Source organism: Crocuta crocuta, unplaced genomic scaffold (assembly GCF_008692635.1).
Source record: "Crocuta crocuta isolate KB4526 unplaced genomic scaffold, BGI_CrCroc_1.0 scaffold131, whole genome shotgun sequence".
Lineage (NCBI taxonomy): Eukaryota > Metazoa > Chordata > Mammalia > Carnivora > Hyaenidae > Crocuta > Crocuta crocuta.
Genome location: NW_027528977.1, coordinates 13,258,397 through 13,284,489, shown reverse-complemented (window position 1 = coordinate 13,284,489; position 26,093 = coordinate 13,258,397). Strand labels below are relative to the sequence as shown.

The following is a 26,093-nucleotide window of genomic DNA, read 5'->3' as shown; positions in this document are numbered from 1 at the left end:
GTTTGGTCTGGGTTCTTACAAAGGAGATCTGCTCAGAAAATACCTGTGGAGTGAATGAATGAATGAATGAATGAGAACTGCCTGTTACTCCCTCGGCCAAGAACACTCTCCCCAGCTCTTCCCATGGCTGAATCCTTGCTGCTTCATCAGATGGAGCTAGCATGCCCCTAGGTTCCCTGAGCCCCTCAAACAAAGTTACAATATCACTGTTATCTTATTTTCCTGCCGACTCTGATCATCATATTGTGAGATCTGAGTTGCTTGTTATTTCTGTTTTCACCGTGTGCATGCCTTGTTTCTATCTATAGTGCCCAGCACGGTGCCTGGCATGTACTTACTAAGTATTCTAATATGTTCCCTCCTCCCAACCTTTGGATACTGCCTAGGTTTCTCTTATTTGTAGGTCTGTGACCCTACCCCCACCGCAGTCACCCTAACTGGATTACCTTTACACTGCCTTAAGCGACCTCCTGCCTGCGTGTACTTCCCCACCCCCCGCACCCCGCATTAGTGCACCGCCAGGGTGAGAGCTTGACTCCCTACGGCCCGGCGCATGGAAGGGGCCTGGTATACACTAGGCCTTTTCTAAGCGTTGGAATAAATGAGCCAAAGGCCAGCCCGATGACGAGCCTGGCACCCCGAAGGCACCCGGCTGCCAGCGCGTCTTCCCGCCCAGGGCGCGGGAGCGGNGCCGGGCTGCCCCGGAGCCCGACCCCGGCCCGGGTGCCAGGCCCACCGCGTTATTAGGCTCCGTGCGCCCCGAGCGCGCCGCCGCCGGCGCAGGGCCCCGACGCAGCGATGGGCAACACGGTGCACCGGACCCTGCCAGGTACGCCGGGGAGCCCTGCCCGGGAGGCGGGCGCTGGGGTTCTCTTCTCCCTAGGAGACCCGCTGGGTGACTTCCGGAGAGCCACCCCACCCCTTGGAGCCCTCGGCGCGCAGCGGACCGGAGCCTTTGGTGCCTCCCGGAGCCCGGCTAAGCGCACGCCCCTCGGCTGGGTTCTGCGCTCCGGGAGGACCGGTACCGCGTCCTGGTTACCTTGGGGACCCCAGTCCTCGTTCGCCCTGCTTGGCCGGCTGCGCAAGGGGGCCGCTGGGGCGATGCCGCGCGCCCCCTCGCCTTTGTTTCAGCCCGAGGGCGCTGAGGAGGAGGGAGCCCGGGGCTCCCTGGGGGGGGAGTGACTGGAGTAGGGCTCCCCAGGGCTTCCGACGGCCAGAAGCCAGCCGTTGTGCCGAGGCTGCAGCTGCTGAAAGTGGGGGGCGCTTGCAGAGGTACCCCAATTTCCAGCCGCCAGCGCCCCCGCGGCACAAGCTGCCTTGGTTTGGCCACGTTCCCACGCGCACCCCGGCTGCGCCCCCCTCTGGTGTCCGCTCAGCTGGGGGCTCTCTAGTCCCTCAGAGTCACCGCTGCAGAGCGCATCGCCCCCTAGTTAACATCACCCTAGAATTTCCGGGGCCAGAGTAAGGGGATGGGGGTGGGGTGCGAGGGTGGGAGTTGGGGAGCAGAGGAGGCCTTACTAGAGAATACCTGGTAATTTAGGGAGCAGACCACTATGCCAGGGGCTCTGTGTCCAGCGCTTTGCGTACCCCAGCTCAGCACACAAAGTAGCTTTTCATTATAAAGATGTTTATCCCAAATTTACAAATAAGGAAATTGAGGCTCATTGGAGGAGAAATGACTCACCCAAGGTCATACCGCTAATAGGCGGTTATCTGGATTGACCCGTGTCTGCTTCCCTTGCCATCCCCCACACCCCAGGTCTTCAGAAAGAGTCTTTATTCTGGCTTAAGGCTGGGCATTGGTAGCATCCTTTAGGCAGAAAGTGGGAGATGTGTGTATTTTTAAAGTACAAAGGCCCAGCTCAGTGGGGTAGCAAATCGGCTGGCTGGCTGGCTGTGGGGCAAATTTAGTGTGAGGTTTTAGGAGCAGAAACCTCACACTGGTCTGTGCTCTAACACTCCCATGTAGCATCCCCCCCCCCCCCCAGGCTTTATATCAAAAAATAATTGTTTCGTTTCCTGGAGGGGACCGAAATGGGTGATGCTGTGGTTGGGATTCCCAAGGCTGCTTTATGGAAGAAGAGCCAACTCCTACTTTATAAGCTTCTGGACAGCTTTAGGGCCACTGCGCTCAAAACCTCTGTAATTTCAGACAGTGAAGTCACCAGCAGAGGGTCGTTAGCTAGCAAGAGGCAGAGGTGGGATTTGAACCCAGGTCCACTTACTGGCGGGTGGCCTCCATCTCCTAGGAGTAGGGATATTGGCTGGAAGGGGATGGAAGAGCCCACCCACCTAGTCTGGAGGTACCCAGGGATGCTGACAAATGTGGCAGCAGATATTCTGCTGGCCACGATGACACCTGGCTGCATCATGGGCCCCTCTGTAGGATTTAATTTAAAAAAATACTGATGCTATTCTAGTAAAAAAAAAAAAAAACCATTGTGCCACCTGTGGGTCAGCTTTAGGGTGGGTGAAGGGACAGACACAGCCAGGCAGGCTAAAAATAGCTTGAGATTTATATATTCTCCATCCCACTGAGCTCTTGCTCTGTGGACTGGGCCACACTGGGCAAGGAGCTGGGGGGTTACGGTTGTTACCTGCTGCAGTAGCCAAGTGTGGAAAAATTAAAACTCTCCACTGGGGCTGATGCTTGCACGGAGCTTGAGGAAGGGGCTAGAAATGGAATTCCTGAGACACATCAGGCTGCTGGTGCCAAGAATGTGAAGGGCCATTAATCGTTTTCCAACCTGTTCTGTAATTAGTTTCTCACACACACCGGGCCATTCTTTACAACTCTGTGATCCGTACATGCTGCTCCCCACTCTTGGAATATCCCTTCTTGGCTGGTCCAGCTCCTAAAATTCAGCTTGGTCGTCGCCTCATCCAGGAAGCCCTCCTTGAACACCCACACCCAATCCCACCCTTTGCGAGGCTTCTTAGATGCCGTCTCGCGTCTCTGCTTGTACACCTGACCACACTGCATTGCCGTCGCCCCTCCCCACAACTTGCCTGGAGGCCACCCGAGGACAGAAACCATGCCTGGGTTATCGTGCATCTCCTGGTTGCCCAACCCAGAGCCTGGCAGCTGGCAGGGGCTCAGAAGCCGGTGGTAAGGCTTACATGCTGCCTGCATCCTAGGCTGAAAGAACGCTTGGCGCAATCTTGCCCTGTAGAAATCCTTGTGCTTTCTTTCTCAGGAAAAGGACACATGCGTGGGGTTCCTTCTAGGGGACTTGAAATAGAGAGCTGGCATTTGCTAAGCACCTGGATTCCATGCCAAGCATGCTCCTCCTTAAGGCTCCTGCACTTGCCGCGCCTTCTGCCTGGAGGCTCCTTCCCCCGGCTCTCCACGTGGTTTCCCCCTTGCTGCTTTTTGTGGGTCCCGGCATTGCCCCCGCCCCCAGCGTGCCCCCGCTCACTTCCCCCCACTTTGTGTTTCTACACGGCATGATCGCCATGTGCCACACTCAATGTGGAGGTAGCTGTTTAATCATCTGTCTCCCCAGGGAGGGTTTTGTCTGGCTTACGTACTGCCGTACATTCAGCACCCGGAGCAGTGGCTAGTGCATAGCCGTTCGGTAAATAGCTGTTGAGCGAATCTATGAATTTAATTCTTGCAACAGCCCTGCAAGGTGGAGATCATCATCTCCATCTACAGATAAGGAAACTAAGGCTCAGGGGGAGAAAATGACTCATCCCAGTTCACATGGCTCATCCAGTTGGTAGAACCAGGACTGGAATCCAGGTTTCTTTAGACCCAAAGGGCTGCATTCTTCCTCTGACATGCAGGATCACCTCAACCCATGGTTCAGATAACCTTTGTTGGGGCCCCAACGTGAATATGATTGTGGTGTGCCACGATGACATGCCGAAGAAAGGGAAGGTCCTTTTATGATTGCTGTAGGGAAGCCCCTTGCTAGTCTTCACAAAGGGCATGTTCAGATGAATGCCCTAGAAATAGAATTGTCCAGGAATCAAGAAGGGAATTCACATTTGCTAAGTTCCTACTGTGTGCACTGCGCATTCAGCACTGCAAAGTAAGATGCCCTGCTTCTCCATTTTATAGATGAGGAGACTGAGGCAGAGAGGTTACCAGCACTGGATGCAACTCACACAGTTAGCCAGGGGCAAAGCTGGGTTTAGAAGACCCAGGTCGGTCTTCTTCCTAATACCACATGGCCCTTTTCTCTGGACTCTGCTTCCCTTAATCTTGGTTTTGTAAAGAAAAATAATAAAAGTATAAACGAGTGGGGCGAGGGGAGGCTACAATTCCAGGGTGGCGGGGGACTCTCCCACCTTCTTCTCCCACCAGTTCATTGCAGCCCCTCCTTCAGCGCGCCTCTGGAGCTCACTCATAGTTCTGGTTGGAGAAGAGACTGAATTCAAACTGCCAGTTGGGTTTAATCATTAAGTTGGTCCATGCTTGACCAAGTCCATGGCCCTTTTTAGTGTTAGTTCAATAGTTAGGCATCCTGGAGCCTGGAGTGAGGGACGTGTGTTGACCTTGTTCTGTGCCAAGCTCTGAGTCAGGGCCTTCGCCCACATTATCTATTTTAGACCCTGTAACAGCCCTTTAGAGGGGCTACAGTTACCCCATTTTACAGGGAGGCAACATCTCTCCTTAAGTACCATGTGCCCAGGCTGGAGGGACTCTGGGTCTGTCCTGCTCTGCATCTTCCTGAGTGTGCACCTTCACTGGCTTAGCGGACATCTGTTAGGCACCTGTCATGTCCCAGGCCCTGGGGTTCCAGCTTGAGTGGGACGGACGGCCCCTGGAGGTCCCCCACGGAGCCGGCCTCTAGTGAAAGAGGAACAGGCCACACTAACACAATAGGACAAGTGGCTGGTTGTAGCGCACTAGGTGTTGCTACCCTGTGCCTCGGAGAGGGAGGGGTGGGTGCCCAGTGCCCCAAATAAGGTGGTCTGTCTCCTGGGGGTCACATCTGACCAGCGTTTTAAAAAATCTTTAACAATGTAGAATAGAATAAAAAATAAACTACCAAGCGCATTGAGGTAGTAAGGAGTATTTTGGCTTCATAGACTTTGATTCAGTTGTGTGTGCACGTGTGTGTGTGTGTGTTGGGCCCCGTGGGCTCCAGCGGTTAGGAGTTGTGATAAGACCATTCGCTGGTCTACAGCAGTGGGAGATCTGTGCTGGGTCCAGGACACAGATCTTGGAGTCAGCCTGCCCGGTTTCAAATCTCAGCTCAGCCACTTCTCAGGGGAGTGACTTCAGGCGAGGTCTCTCTCTGTGCCTCAGTTTGCTCACTGTGAAATGGGGACTCTAGGGGCGGGTCCCTCGGAATTGTCGATAATTAAATGGACTAGGGCAGGTGGTCTTGGCACAATGCCCGAGGCTTTGGCGATCATGGTTATCGTTGCCCTTCACTTCCTGCCTTGAAAACCCTGCCCCAGGTGATCACGAGCCTTGAACCCAGGGGCTGGATTGGGAGGCGTCCCTTTCAAGCGTACGGACAGCAGCAGTTCCTAAGCCTTCTCCAGCTCTGTTCGGGACGCCACATTTCCCATGAGAAGAATCTTCTTGGCAGGTTGCATTTTGCCATTTTCAGTTTGTTCACTAGACCTCCAGGCTGGGCTCTGTGCTGAGCCTGGGGTCACAGTTTGGATTTAGGGACTCAAGGTCTAGTGGGAAAGACCAACAAGGACAGGGCAGTCACAGTAAAGTGGGGGAGGGGGACCCTGGGAGCCATGAGAGCCCAGAACAGGAAGCAGGAAGGCTTCCTGGAGGAGGTGCTGTCCAGGGAGACCAGAAAGCAGAGAAGTTAGCCAGGGGAAGGAAAGGAGAAAAACTGTTTAAGACAGAGGCCTGAGTGGAGGGAGAGGAGGGCATCTGTGGGGAGCTGTGGCATCCTGGGGTTCCCAGGGCAAGCTGGGGGTGGTATGCGGGGTTAGTGGTGGACAGAGGCCATGTCAGAGGAGGTGATGGTTTCTTGCAGGCCAGCCTGAAGTCAGGAGGCTTAGATTTCTGAGCTGCCACCCTCCCTGCCAGCGTGACAGGCCCAGTTTGCCAGCAGGGGCATGGCGTTTTCACTGGGCTTGGCTGGAAGGACTGTTTAATCTTCCCTACAGACGAGAGTCAGCTCTGCCCTCTTTTGGACCAAAGCGTTTTCTGTGTTTAGTGGTGCTCTGTGAGGGCTCGAAATAGAAGCCCAGAAGCCAGGTGTGTGCTTCAGGCAGCGAGGGGGAAGGAAGGAGGCCCGGGCACAGCCCTGTAGGTAGTAAGCGCCCCCTGAGCTATCGGAGAGTGGTCTGAGCTTCAGCATGCTTGCCCCACACCAAACCCTTTATCTATTTCATCCTATTTAAATGGTCGGGATCAGCCTTCCAAAAGTAGTCTCCCATTTCGCAGATGAGGAAACTGAGCTCAGAGGAGAAACGAGACCTTCCTTGGGACAGGCAGCCAGGAGGTGGAAGAGTGGAATCTGACCACAGGGCTACCCAGCTCCAGAGCCCCTTCTCCTCCATCACCAAGGGGCCCTGCACCCTGAGGCCCCTTGGGGCGGCTGCCCTTTGTCCCCATCCTGAACTCCACCCCTCGCAAGCTGCCCTGCCTGCAGGTGCATCTTCTTATCTTCTGTGTCCCAGGAAGATGAACTACTTGAGTCCGCAGCGCCCAGAATGAAGCTGCCCATGGGAAAGGTCCATCCCCTCATCCCTCCCTACCTCACCCCGGGCCTGGAGACTCAAAAGGCGGCCTCTGGGAATCCTGCCCCGGAGGAGGGTGAATTTGAGCTCCGTACCCCTTCCTCCAGGCTTAGGCTCCTGATGTTTCTGCCTGGTAAAAACCAGCCTGCAGTCGGCCACCCCCACCTGCCATTGGCAGGGGTCACGGTGCACCCACACCCTTTCCCCTGAGTCCAGCTATTCGAGGGCCTTCCCGCCCAGAGGCAGCACCCTCCCCTTTCAGTCAGCAAGGGCACCGGGCTAGGGTGCAAGCCCTTTGTCGTCCCGCACCCTCCTGCGGGTGAGGAGCAAGCAGCCCGGTCTCCCTGCTGCGCGGTCATCCTTAGCACAGTTGGTAACAGCACAGGCTGAGGTCCTTCGTGCTCGAGTCTTAGCCTTAGCCCCTTATTAGCTGGACAAGCAAGCTAACCTCTGCACACCGCAGTTCCCTCTTCTGCCGGTAATGAGGTTACTCGCAGGCATGCAAAACGGGTGGCAGAAAGTAAGTGCTTACATGGGGTGCCTGTTAGGATTGTGTGTTCGCTGGGAAAACAAGCCCCTGCCCTATGCCGGGCCCACTGCTCCTGAGGGAGACAGACCCAGGAGAATAGTAACCGCTAACTTGTCCCACGCAGCCAGTCTGTGCTAGGCGCTGTTCTACATAGGTACCTGCATGGGACGCTCAGAACAAGCCCCATGAGAGAGCTATTATTGCTAGTCCCTTCTAACTGTTGAGAGAACAGAGAGGGAAATAACTTGCCCAAAGGCACACAGCTAGGGTAGTTGGACAGGATTCCTGCTAGAGGGTTGACTGCAGAGTCAGGGTGGGGGTCAAGTGGGAGGCGGCTCACATTTGCACTGGAAGCCTTCAGAGTCTGGAGCAGAAATCTGTTAAGTGTTTAGAAATCCCGACAGGCTAGTTTTTAGTTCTTCACCTACTTCTTTAGTTGTCTGTCTCACAACCTGCCTCTAGGCATGGCAGGGTGGGGACGGCGTCCAGGTGGCCTGAGGGTTCACGGAGATGACCCCAGCTGATATTCCCTCAAGTCTGATGTGTAGAACTCCAACCCCCTTTCAAAGCAGGTCAGGGGACAGGTGACGTCCTGAGGGCTTTCTAAACAACAAAACAAGGGCGATGTCATCTCCGGCAGAGCGAAGAATCCCTAGCAACATAGCCTGAGGTCAGAGAGCAGACCTGATGGGGAAGGGCACTGTGGACCAAATGTAGACATGACTGGTATGTGGACATCATGTGGAGGCAGGTATCAGCTCAGTCAAAGGAAGAACTTTCTAACTGTGGAAAGAGTCTGCAGGTGGAATGAGGGCAGTGGGGAACAAGTGCCTTTGCTGGAGTGGCACTGTGTTCAGCCCACCTGGGACTTGAGATGGACATTGTAGAGACAACGGAGCATCACGTGGGTCCGGGATGAATCGTTCATTAAGGTGCCTTTTGACCTGGGGTCTGATGGGGTGTGCAATCCACTGTTCACCTGCTGAATGCCTGCAGAGCCCTTCACAATCTTTCATATATATATACACACATGTATACATATATACATGTATACACATGTGTACACACATATATACATGTATACACATGTGTACACATATATACATGTGTATACATATATACATGTATATATATGTATACACATGTGTATATATATATATATATATATATATATACACACACAATCCTCCTAACAGTTCTGCGGTTGGAAGGTCTTCGGCCCATTTTATAGTTCAGGAGCTGAGGCACAGACAGACGAAGCCACCTGCCCTCGCCTGGGTCTCTTCGCTCCCCCTAGTCTCCCAGCCTCAGCATGTTTGCAGACTCAGTGACAGGTATTTCTGAGCGGGGTTCAGGACCGCTGTCCTTGGACACCAGTCCCAGCTCACCCTTGTTTGTCTCTCTTCATTCCTACTACCGGGGCTCAGCTGGCCTCTGGCCTCACCTCTGGGCGGTGGGGAGAAAGTTCTTTTATGAGTAAGCCATTTGGGGAAATGGGTGAGGTGGGGGTATCTGGGGCAGGATTGGCACTTGGCAGGATGCCCGCAGCTATTAACAAGTGTATTCTGTTTACGTCCGCAACATTACACATTGTTTACATTACAATTCTATCCCTTGGGAACCCGTTTTCTTTCCTCTTCCCCCCAAGGATCACGGATTTAAGAGATAGGTGGGCACATGCCATCCCCTGTGTCTCCAGAGTTGGGTCTGCTTGGTAACTTTCCACTTCACACAAGAGCTTCCCTTTCCCTCCCCTCAAGGTTTGGGGGCGATTCAAGGTCAGGAGACGGAGAGCGGAATTTCCCTCACTCTGAGGATGGCCCAGACCTTCATCCCTGTAGATAAGTCTCCCAGGGACTGTTGCTAGGACCAGAGAGTGCTTGGAGCCTACTTCCTACTTGGCAGATGGGGACCCCGGGGACCAGAGTGCAGGGTCACACAGCAATTACATTCGAGGTCTTTGACTGGAATCCCAAGAGAGGTGGTGCAAAGAGCGCTGGTTTTAGAGGCAGTCCTGAGTTCAAACAGTTCTATTCACCTAACCTGTGTCACCCTGGGCAAGTCATTTCCCTCTCTGAGCCTCCATTTCCTCAGCTTTAAGGTGGGATAACGAAGGGGCGCCTGGGCGGCTCAGTCAGTTGGGTGTCCGACTTCGGCTCACGTCATGATCTCACTGCTTGTGAGTTTGAGCCCCGCGTCGGGCTCTGTGCTGACAGATCAGAGCCTGAAGCCGGTCTTCGGATTCTGTGTCTCCCTCTCCCTCTGCCCCTCCCCCGCTCACTCGCTGTCTCTGTCTCAAAACTAAATAAAAAACATTAAAACATTTTTAAAAACAAAATGGGGATAATGATGCTACCTCCCTCATAGGCTGGCAACGAGGTATAAATAGGAAACTGCGTGAGAAGTCTGAGCCCAGCACAAGTCTCCTTGTGGGGAGTCTCCTTGAAGGGAAAGGAGTCTGCATTCCTGAAATTGACTGGGCTGGGGGAGCGGGGAGGGAGAATAGACAACAGGAACAATAGTCCAATAGTCCTGCCCCGCTCAGGTCCCTCTGACAGATCACTGAAGCACCCACTGGTTGGCTAGAGAAGCAATTCTGTGTAACGGCCAAGGGCACCCATAGATTTTGAATTCCCATCTGAGTGGAATCCTGACCCAGCTGTTTTCTGGAACCATGCAGGCTTCCTGCAGTATCCTCAGTCCTCACCCACCTCCTCCCGTGAGCCCTCGGGGATTTGTAGGATGGTCAGCATGATGGAGGAGGTGGAGGGAAAAGTGGCAGCTGGATCTTCAGACAAAGAAGCAGAGTGGGAGGGGCACACTCCAGAGTCACTTCTTGGTGAGCCTCAGAGTCCAACATGGCAGGGAAGGAAACATTCGTTGAGGACCCACTGTGCACCAGGCACTGTGCTCTGCTCCTTCTCCACAGGGATGCCTTCTACACCTTGCCTGAAGCAGCCCCAGCATCTTCTTCCTAGCCTTGTGAGCCAGGCTAGCATGGGTTCAAATGCTAACTCCACCACGGTCTGGCTGTGTGGCCTTGGGCAGCTGTCCCGACCTCTCTGAGCCTCCCTGCCTCACTGGCAGTCACCTCACCCAGAAGGATCATAGGGGGTCTGGTGAGTGTAGGCCAAGTTTCAGTCTCCACATCGTCCCCTGGGAGGTCTGTCTCTCTGATCAGGTCCCACCCCCAATTCCTTTTGCAGGCCTTGGGGACATCAGGCACGGGGGCTCCCTCCCTGCCCTGCTGTAATCAGTCACCCGCTTTCCTTTTTTAGATGCTTATTGTTCATCTCAAGTTCCGCCAAACTGTGGCCTTTGAGCAGCTCAAAACAAGCTGATTGATGATAGCCACCACCTCCCCCCCCCTTCCTCCCTGAGACCAAGCCAGGGCGTCGCTACACTTCTTTCCCAGAAGGTGGCTCAAGCTGCTTGCATACAGTCTAGCTTTTTTTTTTTTTCTGGCCTGTCCAGAGGGAAGTGAGAGACCTTGGGGTGGAGTGAGGCATCAGCCAGGAAAGATGCAGCCTTTGGCATCAGGCAGGACCAGATCTGGAAACAGACGCTGCCCTCACAGGCTGGGTGGCCTCCATAAGGATGTGCGCCCCTCTGGGCCTCGGTTTCCTCATCTGGAAGCCACCTGGCAGGAGGCGGTGAGGGGTGGATGGGCCGCATGGCAAGCACGTGGCACACATTCCCTGCCCCAGAGCTGGGCTCCCCGCCCCCCCGGAGCCGGCAGACCTTGCCCAGCAGTGGGGCTGGCGAAGAACATGCCTTCAGCTCCGGGAGCCAGGACGGCGTGGTTCAAGGAGAGCGTCCTCCTTCTCCAGCGTGGCGTTGGCCCTGAGAAGCAGGACCCGTGGATCTACCACCGCACAAAGTCAGGATGGGGCCCTGCAGGTTAGTGAGCAGTCAGGCTTCTGGGCTCCGCCCGGGCCAGGGGAGTGGCCGCCCTCAAGGCAGAGAAGGAGAAAAGTTGGCAGACTCAGCCAGCTTATCAGCAGGCAGCTGCCAGGGGCTGGAGGAGCAGGTGCCAAGGGGCAAGACCATCCCAGCAGTTGGAAGCAAGATTTGAAACCCAGGCTGTTTTCTTACTCCCGCTATGCTGGGTCGTTCTGATAGGCAGGAAGAGACACAGGGAAAGTTTCTATGGGAAGAAACTGGGCCTGAATCTCCTTCTTTGGAGAGAAGGAGTTATTTGGAGAGAAGTTGGATCCTTAGGGGTTTCCTACCAGCTCCAGACACTTCCGTGGTCCCCTGAAGAATTTAACCCCCTCATCAGGGCCTTTAAGACCTTTTGTGATGCAGCCCCTGACTCCCTCCTCCAGCCTCTCTCTGCTCCCTTCTGCTCTACACTCCTTATAGTTCCTTAAGTGCATTCCACTCCTTCTCACTTCCAGGCCTTTGCCTGTGCTATTCCCTCTGCATCAAACACACTTCCCTATCCCTTCATCCTCCCAGCCATTTCTGCCTCAGTCTGCAGAGTGGCTCCTCTGAGATGTATCCCCGTGGCCCCCGCCCTCCCTACCACCCACCCCGTGCTGTCCTGGCGTCTGTGTCTGTCTGTCCCCTTGCTGGTCTCTCAGCTACAGGGCACGGCAGGGACTACGGTGGCTTGTCAGTGCATGTGTCCCTGCAGCAGGGCAGGCCCTGGCATGGGGCGCATGCTCCATAAATGTCAGATGAAGGAGGAAGTGATGTACTTGGGAAAGAATGAGGGCACATCCCCCACTCTGGGCCCTAACTGTGGGAGCTGGCACGTCTAAGGTCGGAGTTTCCTGGGGCGGTTTATCAGGAAGAGACCCCAGTGCAGAGGCCCAGCAGAGAGGGTCAGAATGGACTGGGAGATCTTGACCCCACTGAGCACACGAGGGGGAGTTGGGATGACCTCAGCTCCTGGGAACTCGGCGCATCTGAGCCCACTTCAGCGAAGAGGGCTGCCAGTTAGGCCCGGAAGGAGTGGGCTTTTCTCCCAACCAGTGGTGTCGCCTGACCTCCGGCCTCCCTCCCCTCCCCAGCCTCCTTGCAGCTGTTGACAGGAGTGTGGGACCTTCCCGGCTGCACTGGGGTGACCGGGTTTTATTTGCAAAGAAGGGAGGGGAGGAGCAGGGTGGCGGTTTCCCATGTGAGCTGGCCCCCTTCCATCCTGGGCGCTGGCCTCCCAGCCTCTGAAACACAGAACAAAGTCCCATTACACCGGCGTCTGTCTCCTGGGCTCATGTCACTGCCCCATTTGGCAGAGGTGAGGGGAGGCTGGTTTTTTTTTTTTTTCTAGTCCACTTTCAAACTCACCAATGACAAAGGTACTTCCTGTTGCCAAAGACGGCTGATATTCTCACCCTGCCTTGGGTGGAGGGAAGCCTTGCCAAATACCAGCCTTGCCTTTCCCTCTCGAAATCACACGCTGACACGCACTCACGCACCATGTTGCCTCTGACAGCCAACAGCATGGGTTTAAATTGTGGACCTGGCCAAATGTCACTTGAACCAGAGACTTGTCGCTGGAGGTACTCGGTCTGAGGTTGGAGGTCATGTGTGTACAGGAAGCCCCTGAAATTGCATGCCAAATTGTGTGCACGGAGGGTGGGTGTTTTTGGGGGGGATGGAGGCCCATACAGCTTTTGTCGCCCTTAACAAGAGCCAAGTCCCAACGGTCACAGGGGACTGCCCTGGAGAAGGGGTGGGCTGTGGGAGGGAGGGAGGGCCCAAGCCTGGCCCAGCCTGGTGGCTTCCCTTTCCTCCTCTGGAAAGTGAAGGTGGTAAAACCAATGAAATAAACAGAGGCACGTGCCGGCACGTAACGGGGGCTCAGCAAAAGGCTGCTTGCGAAAGGCGGGGTACAGAAGAGACCGCTCTCCCGGCTGGCGATTCCCTTTCCCTGCGGAGCGGAATCTGCTGACAGTTTCAGCCAGAAGGCCATCTGTTGTACGCCAGCACGCTGGAAGCTGTCATCTCGGCGGCCAGAGAAGCCGGAGTGTTGCTTCCTGCCGTCCTCCTGGCGGCAGAGGCCATTTGCTGGGGCTCCTTTTAGATCAATGGAGAGGCTGGGCTGGGGCAACGAGCAGGGGGCGGACCCAGTGCACACTGTGGACGCCGCTGGGATGGCTTAAAGATGGGCCTCTGCCCTCGGACACCAGGGGAGGGTGACCCCGGGGATTTCAAGAGGCCTTTCCTGGCCAGGGTCACCACTAGCCCGCCATGGAGAAACGTGTCCGGCGGTATTTCCCCAGACCCCCAGGTAGAGGTCTCGGAGGTCAGAGGCCGCCAGAAACCTTTTCGTGTCAAAGGAAGGAAGGGAGGTGGCTGGAGGGACCGGGTGTTTAGTGACCACCTCCTGGGCGCCACGCCTTTACAGCAGTCCCGCAGGGCGGCCAGGACTCGCCCCAGTTCTCTAGGGCTGCTTGGGGAGACCCAGAGAAAGCAAGCATGGACCTTCCTGTCACACAGCTGGGAAATGACAGAACAGGATTGAAACCCAGGATCTGTCTGACTGCAAGCCTGTGTTCTTTTTTCATGACCTCTCCAACTGAGAGTTAGAAAATAAAACTCTGGGAGAGCTGGAGGTGAGGGCTCACCCAGGGGTTGTGTCTGCTGCTTCCCACCGGCAAGGAAAGGAATGTTTAGCGATCATCTGCTGTGTGTTGGGATTCGTGCTGGGCTCTCTCTGTGCTCCCACGGCCCCTCAGCAACCCGAGGCCACACACCATTCCAGATGAAAACCTGCAGCGCTGGGAGGCGACTGAGCCACAAAGCATAGGCTCGAACTCAGAGCCCACGAGGGGCGTTCTAAAGCGCTGATGCAGGAGGACCACATAGCCACCACCAGAACTGCTCTTCTGTCCCCCACTGTCTCACCGAAGGACTCATCCAAGGCTAGGTGGTGGCAGCATTTATGTAATCAGAATAGAGTCCCATCCAGGGCACCTGGGTGGCTCAGTCAGTTAAGCATACGACTTTGGCTCAGGTCATGACCTCACGGTTCGTGGGTTCTAGTCCCGCATCAGCCTTTGTGCTGACAGCTCCAGAGACTGGAGCCTGCTTCAGATTCTGTCGCCCTCTGTCTCTGCCCCCTCCCCCGTTCATACTCTCTATCTCTTTCTCAAAAATAAATGTAAAAAAAAAAAAAAAGAAAGAAAGGAATAGAGTCCCAGCCTCCCTAACCATCTACAGCCCCTCAGTGCCCACCCACACCCAAATGTCTGCCCATGCATTTAAAGTCCAGGCCTTGCTTCCGTGATGAAACGCCAGCAAGACCCTCCCCTCTGATCTTGGAGGGGCTGGAACAGCCTTGGGTCAACTGTGAGGCTGGGCCAGGACCATTTCCTGCTCCCTCCTACGCACGGGATGGGCTGCTACAGCGGTCTCCTGGGCTCCCACTCAGAAGACTCCCTCTGCCCTGCCTTGTCCTTCGAGTCCCCGGGTCTGATTTCTGGCCAGAAGAAGCGGGGGCTCGCTGGCCAGCAGTGGCACCCTCACAAGCTGGCGGGTACTCAGCCTTCCGTGGAAGGAAGGGGGCAGGGGGCCTCGTCCTGGCAGAAGGGTTTCTCAGCAGCGACAGTGTGCCCATTCAAATCTGGTCCTGGCACCAGCAGCTAGGAACCTCTGTGCCCACAGATTCAGCCATTTGGGGTAACAGCTGAAGTGATCCCCAGGAGGGGAACAGTCGGGGACATTTTGGCCCTCAATGGAATATTCTGCAGCCATGAAACATAAGCACTGTGCAATGCTCGAGAGCCATGTGGGGAAAATGCTCTTTATGTAACACTGAGTTAGAAAAGGGAAGGCAGGAAGCGAAACGGGATGGGGGCTCTGACTGCAACGAACGTGGAAAAGGTGCTCAGTACTACTCAGAACTCAGTACTTCTGCACTGCTTACAGAAGAAAGCTGGGACAGGAGGAAGGAACGCTAGCTTGGGGTCAGACATTGCTGGGTTTACACCTCAACACTGCTTCTTGCAGCCAAGGGAAGTGTCCCCGCTGCCTGGAGCTTTGTTTTTCGCCTAGAAAATTCTGCAGGTGAAGACTCATTTGGAGAATTAGCCACAAGCCCAAATGGAAAACATCTGGCACAGGGCACAGCACGCAGGGAGGGCACAGTCAATGGTCCTTACGTGGATAAGGGCCGGGCAGGGCGGATGAAAAATGCTGTGGGAGTTAGGGTGTGAAGGCAGGGAGAAGGGAGGGGTTCTTCTCATCCCTGCCAAGCTTCCCGTAATGTGGCCGTGGGGTTTACTGCGGTAATTAAAGTGATAAACTTCAGGTGCTCGGGTGACCGCTCTGAACTGGGATGTTCTGCAGGGCCCTTGGGGTCCGCACTGGCGTTTTCCTGTTTCTCCTGGAAGCCACTTTCCCCCAGCCAACCTAACAGCAGATGTTGGTGTACGATTTGGAGATCGCCTATTATTGTTCTTTCGTCTTAAGCATCTTCTATTTGTGTAAGTAACGCAGCCTCTAGACGCTTTTGCAGTCCGGTCTTTTTGCCTCACATCAGGGCACTGGCCTCAAGGGGCTAGAAACTGTGTATCCCTCACTCCCTGAAGGAAACTGGATCATATGACCAAGACTCAACAAGTCTGTAAACCTCGCTGGTTGCTTGACTATATTTCATCCTAACAGATAGTTGGTTTTACAGGAAACTTCCCGTTGTAGTAACAAAGCAGTGTGTCCCCCAGGCCAGCGTTCATTTCAATCCCTAGGCCACTCCGACAGATCATCTACCTAAGGACTCCCAAGCTGTTTTGTAAAGAAGCTCTCCGATTAAGAGAGAAGGCTGGGAAAACCAAAGTGATGTCAGACGAAAAACAAAAACAGAGAGGAAAAACAATCACTTAACGGCGGCTTGTGGTCTTTGGTGCTCCGAAGGGCTTTTGAGCTGTGGTCCTGCTGAATGGTTCGTGGGGAGTTTGCCAGCTGGGGGGACCGTGGGGGAGAATTCGGCCTGTGGGCAGTGCAGGGAGCTGCAGCCTAGAGGAGCCGAGTGGCTCACACGAGCCTACCGCACGCGTGGAGAACGCAGGCTCGGGGTCCCCAGGCTGCCTCTCCGGGTGGCTTACACCTGGGCATTTCCCTGGTCTCACCTGTGTCCTCCAAAGTAGCTCTCCAGTGGGCCCTTGCGCTCATCCTTGTGGACCCGGAGAGGACCCACAGTCTGGCGCTGGGGCCACCCTCCTCACTGCCTGGGGGACACCTCCCTAGCTGCGCTGCTCTGCCGGAAGCCCTTCACGGCTCCCTTTCCTTCATGTCCCACTCAAGGTTACCGAGGGACTCCTATCAATCAAGGAAGTTTGGATTGCAAATACGAGAACCCAAGCCAGCCTGGCTTATAAGCAAAAGAGGGCTCGCCTTAGCCTCCTTGGGTAGAAGTAACCTGTGTGATGTTGTTTCCTTTATCAGAGGTGGCCTGCCGAGACCCCTACTGACCTTGAGCTTGGCAGACCCCTCTCCCTCTTTGGGCCCATTTCCCCACCTGTAAGATGGGCTTCTCAGAGATGATTTCTGAGGCCTGCTCTAGCTCTAACAGAATAGAGGCAACAGTTGGCATTTAGCAAGGGCCTGGTAATGTGCCAGGGCTTTGCTGAGCATGGGGGGGGAGGGGTGCGGATCAAAGATGAGCTGGAAAAGCCCCTGCCCTCCCAGATCCAACCTCGGTATCTCCCTCTCCCTCTTTACCACCTTTCTGCTTCCCCTTCTGGTCTTATTTATTGAATATGTTTTCAACATGCAAAGCAAGTATATTGAAGGTTTCTCCTCATTAAGACCTCAAAACTCTACTACCTTCCAAGACATCCAGAATCTGACCCCTTCTCGCCAGCCTTTACAAGTACGTCCCCACCTCCCCATCTCAGCCATCATCATCTCTGCCTGGAATAATCCAGTCGCCTTTGTCCTCCCCAGGCCCCAGCTTCCCCGCCCGCCNGCAATCCCCTCTCTGCCCAGCAGCCTAGCAGGCTCACGTTTCTGCTCTGAACCTCCAACAATGTCCCTCTTGTTCAGACGAAGTCAATTTAAAGCGGCAACCACGGATCCCCTCCCCACCTGCCACCCCCTCGTGGCTACCGCTCTGCTCTCACTTGCTCTCACCTCCCCCACATGCTCACACCATCCCAGCTGGCTTCCTTGCTGCTTCCCAGCCACGCCAGCACGTTCCTACCCCGGGGTCTTTGCATTATGTTGCTGGAATGCTCTTCCTGCCCGGAATGAGATACCCTCACGGCTCACTCCCTTCCTCTCTGCTCAAAAGTCACTCATCAAAGAGGCCCTCGTGGAAATGCTACTGCTTCTTTCTTCCCCANGAAGAGTAAGTTTTCCTTGTTGCCCACCTTTGCCCCAACCCCCCAGAATGCCCATTCCATCAGAGTGGGAACCTTATCCCTCTTGGTAACTGTCATATTTCCAGTGCCTAGCAATGGTGCCTGACACATAGGAGGTGCTCACTAAACATTTGTTAAATGAATTAAAGTCTCTTAAGTTTTTTTCTTTCCCCGTATGCAGGACCTTGGCTTCATGCCTTGTTCTTTGTCTTCTGGGGGTCTGTGGCTTCTGTTTGGAGAGGGGCCTCCAGCTTCCCAGCACGTCTTTCTACCTCCGTGACTGGGTGGGGGGGTCCCTCCCCACAGGCTTGGGGAGGGGAGCCACAGCCTTGCCTGCCTCATCATTGCCTCTCCCTCTTCATTTTCCCCAGTCCTCACTCCCACTAGGCTCAGTATTAATGAACACCCAGCAAGATGCCCAGAGCACAGTGAAGCCTGTGGGTGGGTACGGGACGACTGGTCCCTGCAGCGGCCTCCCGTTCCCAGAGACGGCCATTCTCCTCCCACCTCTACAGGCCATTGGGTGCTGGGGCTGCTGGGCTTGCCGGCAATTTATGAGCACTTGCCATGAAAATTGTACTCAGCTGCTGTTGTGAATGAGTGGCAGAGACTCGTGCAGTAATTACCCACCCCGCCGCCTCCCAGGCTTCCAGATCCTCTCAGGAACTGCCCTGGGGATGGAAGACAGGTGGGAGGGATGAAGCCCCCACCTCAATACTAAGCCACCTGGGTTTGTGGCCAGCAACCAGCTCTTTTGAAAAGAGACCTTCCCAAGATCCTCCAGGTTCTTTGGGCAAATTTCCCTTAGAAATGAATCTTGAAAGGTGCATGTTCTAGAAAAGCTAACCTTGTTTATAAAGAATGCCTTCCTTTTCTGTGGGTAAATGGGAGGGGAAGTCACAGAATCCTGGCTGGAGTTTCGTTTGGAGCCTCAGTATCATGATATTATCACACTGTGCCAGCCAGTATTCTAGAAACTTCAACTTCATCTTTCAGCAGCTGTGTGGGTTAAACAATGTCCCCATTTCACAGGCAAAGGAACAGGCTAAAGAAGTGNAATAAATTTAAAAAAAAAAATTAAAAAAAAAAAAAGAAGTGACAAGGTCTAGTGCAGATCACACAGCTAGGAAGCGCTTAGGGAGCTGGGATTCCAGGCTGCACTCTACACTGCCTTTCATTCCAGCGTCAGGGGATTGATCCAAGACTGCCTTCTTTCTGTCGCCTATTCTGCCTTTTTGCTTTTGAACAAAATTCCCACAGAGGAAAGTAGTCAGACTCCCACCACTCCCCCAAGAACCTAAGACCCCAGTTGCCTTTGGAAGGACTCCACAGCCCCCAAAGTGGCCCTTGGAGGAAGCTTCTAGATTTGCAAAGATTTGACAGGGATGGAGAAGTCATTTGACCCTAGCCTGGTGGTTGTGGCACATTCGTTAGTGTTGGCCCCACTGGGAATGAAACAGCTCTGAAAAGGTTTTCACTACACACATACACCCTAAGCCTAAATTTGCTCATCGGTGAGGTGGGTATAGCGACATTGTGGTGATAGTCGTGGGCAGGCTGGGGGTAGCTGGAACCTTCCCAAAGTTTATCAATTACCAGCCTAATTAAGATAGACTTTAAAATGTAAATGATTATTGAAAGTCGAATTGGGGCCGTGAAGTTCTGAGGGGCCCTAACCCTGCTGCCCGTCTCTTCCCGCAGACCCGAGTCCGCCGGCACGCCTTCTGGCCACCCGCCCGTGCTGCGGCCCGGGGCCCGAGCGGCGCCCAGTCCTGGGCGAAGCGCCGCGCTTCCACGCGCAGGCCAAGGGCAAGAACGTACGCCTAGATGGCCACTCGCGGCGGGCCACCCGGCGGAACAGCTTCTGCAATGGCGTCACGTTCACTCAGCGGCCCATCCGACTGTACGAGCAGGTGCGGCTGCGCCTGGTGGCAGTGCGCCCCGGCTGGAGCGGTGCGCTGCGCTTTGGCTTCACGGCGCACGACCCATCGCTCATGAGCGCCCAGGACATCCCCAAGTACGCCTGCCCTGACCTTGTCACGCGGCCTGGCTACTGGGCCAAGGCGCTGCCCGAGAACCTGGCGTTGCGCGACACCGTGCTGGCCTACTGGGCGGACCGTCACGGCCGCGTGTTCTACAGCGTCAACGACGGCGAGCCGGTGCTCTTCCACTGCGGTGTGGCCGTGGGCGGCCCGCTCTGGGCGCTCATCGACGTCTACGGCATCACCGACGAGGTGCAGCTCCTCGGTAGGTCACGGTCCGGACCGAGCAGTAATTCTCTGTGCATGGCTGTGGATTTCTTTCATATTCTCAAACACGAAGGGCTCCCTTTGCCAAGCCTTGTTCTAACCAGTTTACACATTTTCACGCGTTATTTTATTTTATTTTATTTTAATTTTATTTTTTACCACAACCCACCATCCTCATTTTACAGATGAGAAAACTGAGGCACGGAGAGGTTAAATAACTTGCGTTGCAGAGCCAGGACTGGAACCCACACGGGTTGGGTCCAGAGTCCATGTCCTGGTCCAGGTTCATTCATACTCCTTCATCATGTACTTGCTCCCTCACGCACTCATTTTCTTATCCGTTCCTTTGCTAATTCCTTGTCTCTCCTGTTCATTTGCTCACTCAGTCATTCACTCACTTATACATGTATTTGCTCACTCATTCATGCATTCAGTCATTCACACATCCACTTACTCAGCAATCAGGTTTATGGCCCAGTCTTCACATATCTACAGCGTTCACTGCTAAGGGGCTCAAGGTCCACCGTGGAGGCAGCCACTAATGCTGAAATCCTGGTGGTGAGAATTCATGGGCGTAGAAGCCCTTACCTTGAGACTTTTCTTTTTCCTTTTTTCCTTTTAAAATGATGTAAAAGTCACATAACGTCAAAGTAACCATTTAAAAATGTACAATTCAGTGGCACTCAGTTGGTAGCCATCTCCTCTGGTTCCAGACCATTTTCATCACCCCAAGGGGAGTCCTATCCATTAAGCTGTCATTCCTCATTCTCCCCTGCCTCCAGCCCCTGGAGACCACTGACCTGCTTTCTATTTGTGACCTTAGCTCTTGAACTCACAGGTTACACGTGAGCCAGCCCAGCCTTGATTTCTGGGGCGGGAAAGGGAGATCAGTTTTCTGAGAGAATCTGGACATAGCTCTATGTGTCACTGACTTGCAGTGAATGCACAAATCTAAAGTTTGAGTTTTGACAGGCTCACACACCCGCCCATGACCCAAGAAAGTTCCCTCTCTTGGAAGCAGCCAGTGTTCTGGCTTTTCACCATAGATTAGTTGCACTTATTCTGGAACTTCATATAAATGGAATCATGCAGTATATATGCATTTCTGCCTGGCTTCTACTGCAGCACAGTATTTGTGAGATTCATCTCTGTTGTTGCCGTGTAAATCGGTAATTTGTGCCTTTTTAATTGCCGAGTAGGATTCCGTGGTATAGTTGTACCACGGTGGTATATCTGAATGTTTGGGCTGTTTCTGGCTTTCCTGCCTTGCCCCCTAAAGGAGAACTCTGGCCTGGGCTCCTCGCCCACCACTTCCACCCACACCACCATCGGGCAAGGAGGGAAAATGCATGCATGCCGGCTGTGTCCTCCTTCCCAAGAAGGAAGGAGGCAGACCTTCTGAATGATTAAGAGGATAGGGTTGGGGGGTGCCTGGGTGGCTCAGCCGGTTGTGTCTGACTCTTGAATGCATCTCAGGTCATGATCTCATGGTTTGTGAGATCAAACCCTACATCAGGCTCTGCTGACAGCATGGAGCCTACTTGGGATTCTCTCTGCCTGCTATTCATCTGCTTGTGTGTGCATGAGCGCTCTTTCTCTCTAAATAAATAACCTTAAAAAAAAAAAAGAAGCAGCAAGGGTTGGGAATCACACAGAGCTCTGTTCTATGCCTGGATCTCAACGTGCCAGCTGTGTGGGCTTGGCCAGGTGACTGAACCTCTGTGTGCCTCAGTTTCATCTGTAAGAAAGGTTCATGGTAGCACCCGCCTCATGGCATTGTTGGCAGGGTGACATGATATATGACAGGGGTACAGTACAGTGCCTGGCACACAATAGATACTTAAGAAATCTCTGCCGATTTGCATGTAGGGGAAAGCACACATCTGAATTCCAGGCATATGCAGACCAGACTATGAATAGCTAACCACCCTGTAAGCAGGGACCTTACCTGGGCATTTTACCCATGTGCCCCCACACTCTTTTCCAAGGAAGGTCCTGCAATTCACCTCCAGGAGATGTAGATTTCTAAAGCCTCCTGGATCTCCCGCCACTCTTTTTCAGAGCTCTTTATGCCTACAGAGCAGGGAAACAATCACCCCTCATTCACCTGCTCCCACACATAGCCTGTGTGTTGAGGGAACAGCCAAGAAATCCCAGCCACCCTATCATCAACGTAAGTGGCTTGGGGTTTTTTGAAAATACACACTGGAAGCAGCCTTTGATGACTTGGTGAATACGAATAAACCTGTGAGGAGTCTTGGGACTCCTCCCCCATCTGCCTATTCACTTAGCAAACTGTTAGTGAGCCTCCTTGGATGCCTCAAGCCCCTTAGAGGAAAAGGAGAGCGCCCCCTGGAACACTGGTGTAACATGGTAGACTTGAGCCTATCTCCTGATCTTCAGGCAGTGCCTGAGATGTGTTGGCTGACAGGAAGCACCTGTCGACAAGTGCCACAGGGCCAGGTTTACAAGTGAGATTCTAAGGAATTCTATCTCTGAGTGCTGGGACACCAGGTGGATTTCATTTTTTTTACCTCTATTAATTACCTTTAAAAAAGTGTGTGTGTGTGTAGAGCTCATGGTTCTTTTACAATCAGAAAAGGAAGTCAAGTTATTTTTCTTTGTGAAGGTTATAGGAGATCACAGGGATGTTTCTGGCATGTGCTCAAAGCTGAATGTTTCCTTAGTGGGGAGAGCAGATTGACATTGGGTACATCTGGGTAAAGGGATTATGGGTGATCTCCATCCACCCCCCACCACCACCAAAGTTGCCTATGGTTCATGATCAGAAAAAAATAGTTATAATAAAAATAAGACGGCTAAGCTTCCATGATTTATGGCTGGGGTTCAGGCGACAGGTGCCCTGCTGCTGCCAGCATGAAGGGAGGCAACAGAAGGACAGAAATTCCACCATAAGTGGGATCTCCCTCTCCCAATTCTCGGGTGAAGTGGGCTTTCTAATGGTGGTGTCTAAGGAACCGAGTGGATAAATACAAGGGGGCCAGTGTTTGTGTGATCCAGAACCTTCTGATTCCCTTTTCCTCACAAGGAACAAGTAGGGGCCATAATTCCCTTAGAGACTGTTGGCTGGAAAACTCCAGAAATAGGGACCCCTCACCTCAGACCCCACCAGACTGAAAACTAACAAACACAAGGTCATTGAGTAAGGTTGTCAGCTTGAACAAATAAAAATACAGGACAACTCCTTACATTTGAATATGAGAACAATAATTTTTTAGTACAAGTATGTCCCATGCAGTATTTGGGACACACTTTAAGAGGAATGTGTTTTTCTGAAATTTGAATGTCCCCGGGCATCCCGTATTTCATCTGGCAACCCTCATCTGTGAAGCATTCTCCCTGTCTTGTGAGGTAGGGGTACCCTTTATTTGCCCTGGAACTTGAGCTAAAGTGAAGTCTGAGAAATAAAAAGCCTTCATAGGCTTCACATATTTCATTTACTTGATGGAATTATGGTCCTAGCCCAGCCTGTTCCTGCAAGGCTGTGNAGCAATGAAAGCTACATCTATGTGGCCAGACCCTGGTGTGCCTTGTCTCTTGAATTCTCACTCTTTCCTCAAGACAGGGTGATTTCACCCCATTTAGATAAAGAATTCAGGACTCAGAGAAAGGAAGTAACTTGCCTAAGAAAACCAGGCTTGTGAGTGGCAAAGGCAGGATTAGGACCCAGGTGCATCCATGTCTTTAGTTCAGTGGTTCTCAGCTGGGGCGGCACATGGTGATCCCCTGGGGAGCTCTGGAAGCCCCACCTACCAGGCTGCTCCAGACCAGTTCAATCGGAACCTCTGGGAGTGGCCTCCAGGCAGCTAGATTTCTTAAGGCTCTGGGCGTGATCACAACAGTCTCCTTTGCACTGGTGCCTGTCCCTCCTCCCTGCTGGGTGCCAAGCTGGGTCCTTCAGATGTGCCAGTTCAAGGCATGGGGTCATCCATGGACCTTGAAAGCCCCTTCTCTTTTCTGCCTCATCCCCAACTTCCCCAACTGCCACTCTATACTCCCATTCACCCCCATCCCCTGCCCAGGCAGCCACCACTCTGGTGTTTAGTGTAAGCCCTTGGATGTGTGTACCTTTAAAAAAAAAAAATACGTATAGTTTCATATGCATATATGGATGGGACTATACTAAGAATCTTACTCTTTTTTTTTTTTCCACTTGCCCCATTGTTAGATTTATACATGCTGCTGTGGAGCTGTCTGTCCCTTGTTCCCTAGCAGCTTCCACACTGATGGGCTAGGTGCCACAAGTCTCCCCCCCCACACACACACACACAAAAGTAAACTACACTGCAGTGCATTCTCCCACGGGCTGCACTGTGGCCACTAGGGTTTACCATTTTCCGGGGCACAGACCAGGATGGCCTTGCAGGATCCTGGGGCAGTCCCATCCTGAGAACCCATGATTTCTCTACTCCTCTGAGCCAACGAGAAGGGGCTGAGCCCAGGCAAATTACTGTCTGTTGAATTTTGTAGTTCCTGGACCCATGAGAAGGATGGGCCAGATTTCCCCCTCCCTTCCCCGGCTCCCCTGAGCAGCTCTTTCCTGGAGTCCTGGGGTTCAGGCCCCACGCTGTCCTGAGGCAGCTCTGTCCCTCTTTTAGACACCTCAGGAGCGGTCACTGTCATAGCCCCTTTGTCCTTCCTCTGCCCAGTGGTGGCTTTGGCAGACCAAATAACACCAGTCCAAGCCATGGCAGTGCAGGCTGTGTTGTCAGAAATCTTGGTTATAAGTGGCAAAAAATGGTTCAGTCTTGCTTAAGGAAAAAACAATGTCTCGTGACTGGAAATGCAGGCAACACCTGCCGTAACCCCAGCTCCATGCAGGGCCTCGATGAATGGCACCTGAAATACTGACCTGCCTTCATTTCTTACCCTGCTATCGTCTTTGTTAGCATCACCCTTAGCTGTGCTCTCCTTTGGGGACGGGGGTGGTGTCGGAGGGCGGGGGGAGGCCACCAGCAGCTCCAGTACCGTGTCCCACCATATTAACAAACCCAGCAGGAGAGCTGCTTTCCTGAAAGGTCTAGCTAAAGTTCAAGGTTTAGAGTCACTGCTCTCCACGGCCGGGAGGAGGAGATTGAGTGGCCAAGTTAAGGCCTCCTCCACAAGGTCAGCTGTGGAACTGGGAGGTGGGTGTGGGGCAGTTCCCTCAGAAGAAAGGCTGGGTGCTGGACCCAGAAGGGGAGGGTCAGATGCCATGCAACCAGAAACAACAGCTCTGTATAGGCCCTGGAGGGGAGCCATTTACTCTTGAAAGCTTTGAGCCCCTTTGTTAATGTAGTACCTACTATGTGCCAGGCACTATGCCAGCTTTTCCTGGGTGTTATCTTCCAGCCCTCCCAAGAACACTATGAGGCAGGAAACAGCATCACCCCCATTTGCTGATCAGCATGGATGGATAATTTGGCCAAGGCCACCTAACAGTTGGTGGTGCTAGAGTTGGTGTTTATTGTTTAGTAATGTTATGAACAAAGTGTTTGACAAAGATTTGAATTTATGGACCCAGGTGCAGGGCCTAGAGATCATGTACCACCCCATGCTTCAAGTGAGGAAACTGAGGCCCAGAGAGAGGCAGGGACTTGCCTAAGGTCGTCCAGCTGATAAGTGGTCATGACAGGGGTGGGGGTTGGGCTCAAGGCCCTAGGCGGTGCCTCTGCACAGACCTGCGAGCACCCCACATCACACAGGGAGGGCCAGCTGCAAGTGGCTACATTCAGAGCCTCACTGGGGAGCAGCATTAAGTAATTGGCTTTTGCAGTTAATATTTTCTTTCCAAATAGTCCAGGCCAGCACCCACCTCCCTGCCCCAATAGTAAGGCATGTGCCTGGCACAGTGGCCTGAAGGACTGTCCTTTCCCAGTCTGTGGCCACTGGCCTATCCTATTAGGGGCCCCTGAAGGCCTACTCTGTGCCAGGCCCATGCCAAGCACACTATTATTCCCCAGATCTGCCATTAACTTTCCCCACGGGCCTATGAGACAGGGCTGAGGGTCCTTACATTGCAGATGGAAACTGAGGTCACCTCCAGGACTGGCCAGGGTCCAACAGAGATCGGTCTCACCTGGTCCAGTCTTCTTTGGTCGGAAAAGCATGGGCTCAGTGGCCCACAGACCTGGCATTCACATCAGTGTTCCTTAAACCCCAACGCCCCTGCCCTGCTGCCTGCGTTCCTGTGGCCAGGGCTGAAGGAGCTCTGCTCCTGTGTCCTCCTGCCTTTTGGGGACATGGCTCCTATCATTTGTCCCTGTCTCCAGCCTCTCTTTCTCCCTCTCCATGGGATTATCCCCATGAGCACACAAAAGACGTCCAGTAGTTTCCATT

At 53.6% G+C, this 26,093-nt stretch overlaps 1 protein-coding gene across 2 annotated transcripts in view; it reads left to right on the top strand.

Moving 5' to 3' along the window:
- The first annotated feature begins 696 nt into the window (after nt 1-696).
- The window catches only part of NEURL1B (neuralized E3 ubiquitin protein ligase 1B), a 34,170-nt gene continuing 8,773 nt past the window's right edge, over nt 697-26,093 (top strand). The window contains exons 1-4 of one of the 2 annotated variants that reach the window (XM_077757315.1): nt 697-829; nt 10,125-10,314; nt 10,474-11,095; nt 19,207-20,257. In XM_077757315.1, coding sequence (XP_077613441.1) covers nt 10,717-11,095; nt 19,207-19,943 — 1,116 coding nt within the window. In that variant the 5' untranslated portion in view covers nt 697-829; nt 10,125-10,314; nt 10,474-10,716 and the 3' untranslated portion in view covers nt 19,944-20,257. Of the gene's footprint in view, nt 830-10,124; nt 11,096-19,206; nt 20,258-26,093 lie in introns of those variants that run through there. The other variant, XM_077757316.1, reaches the window with a different exon arrangement.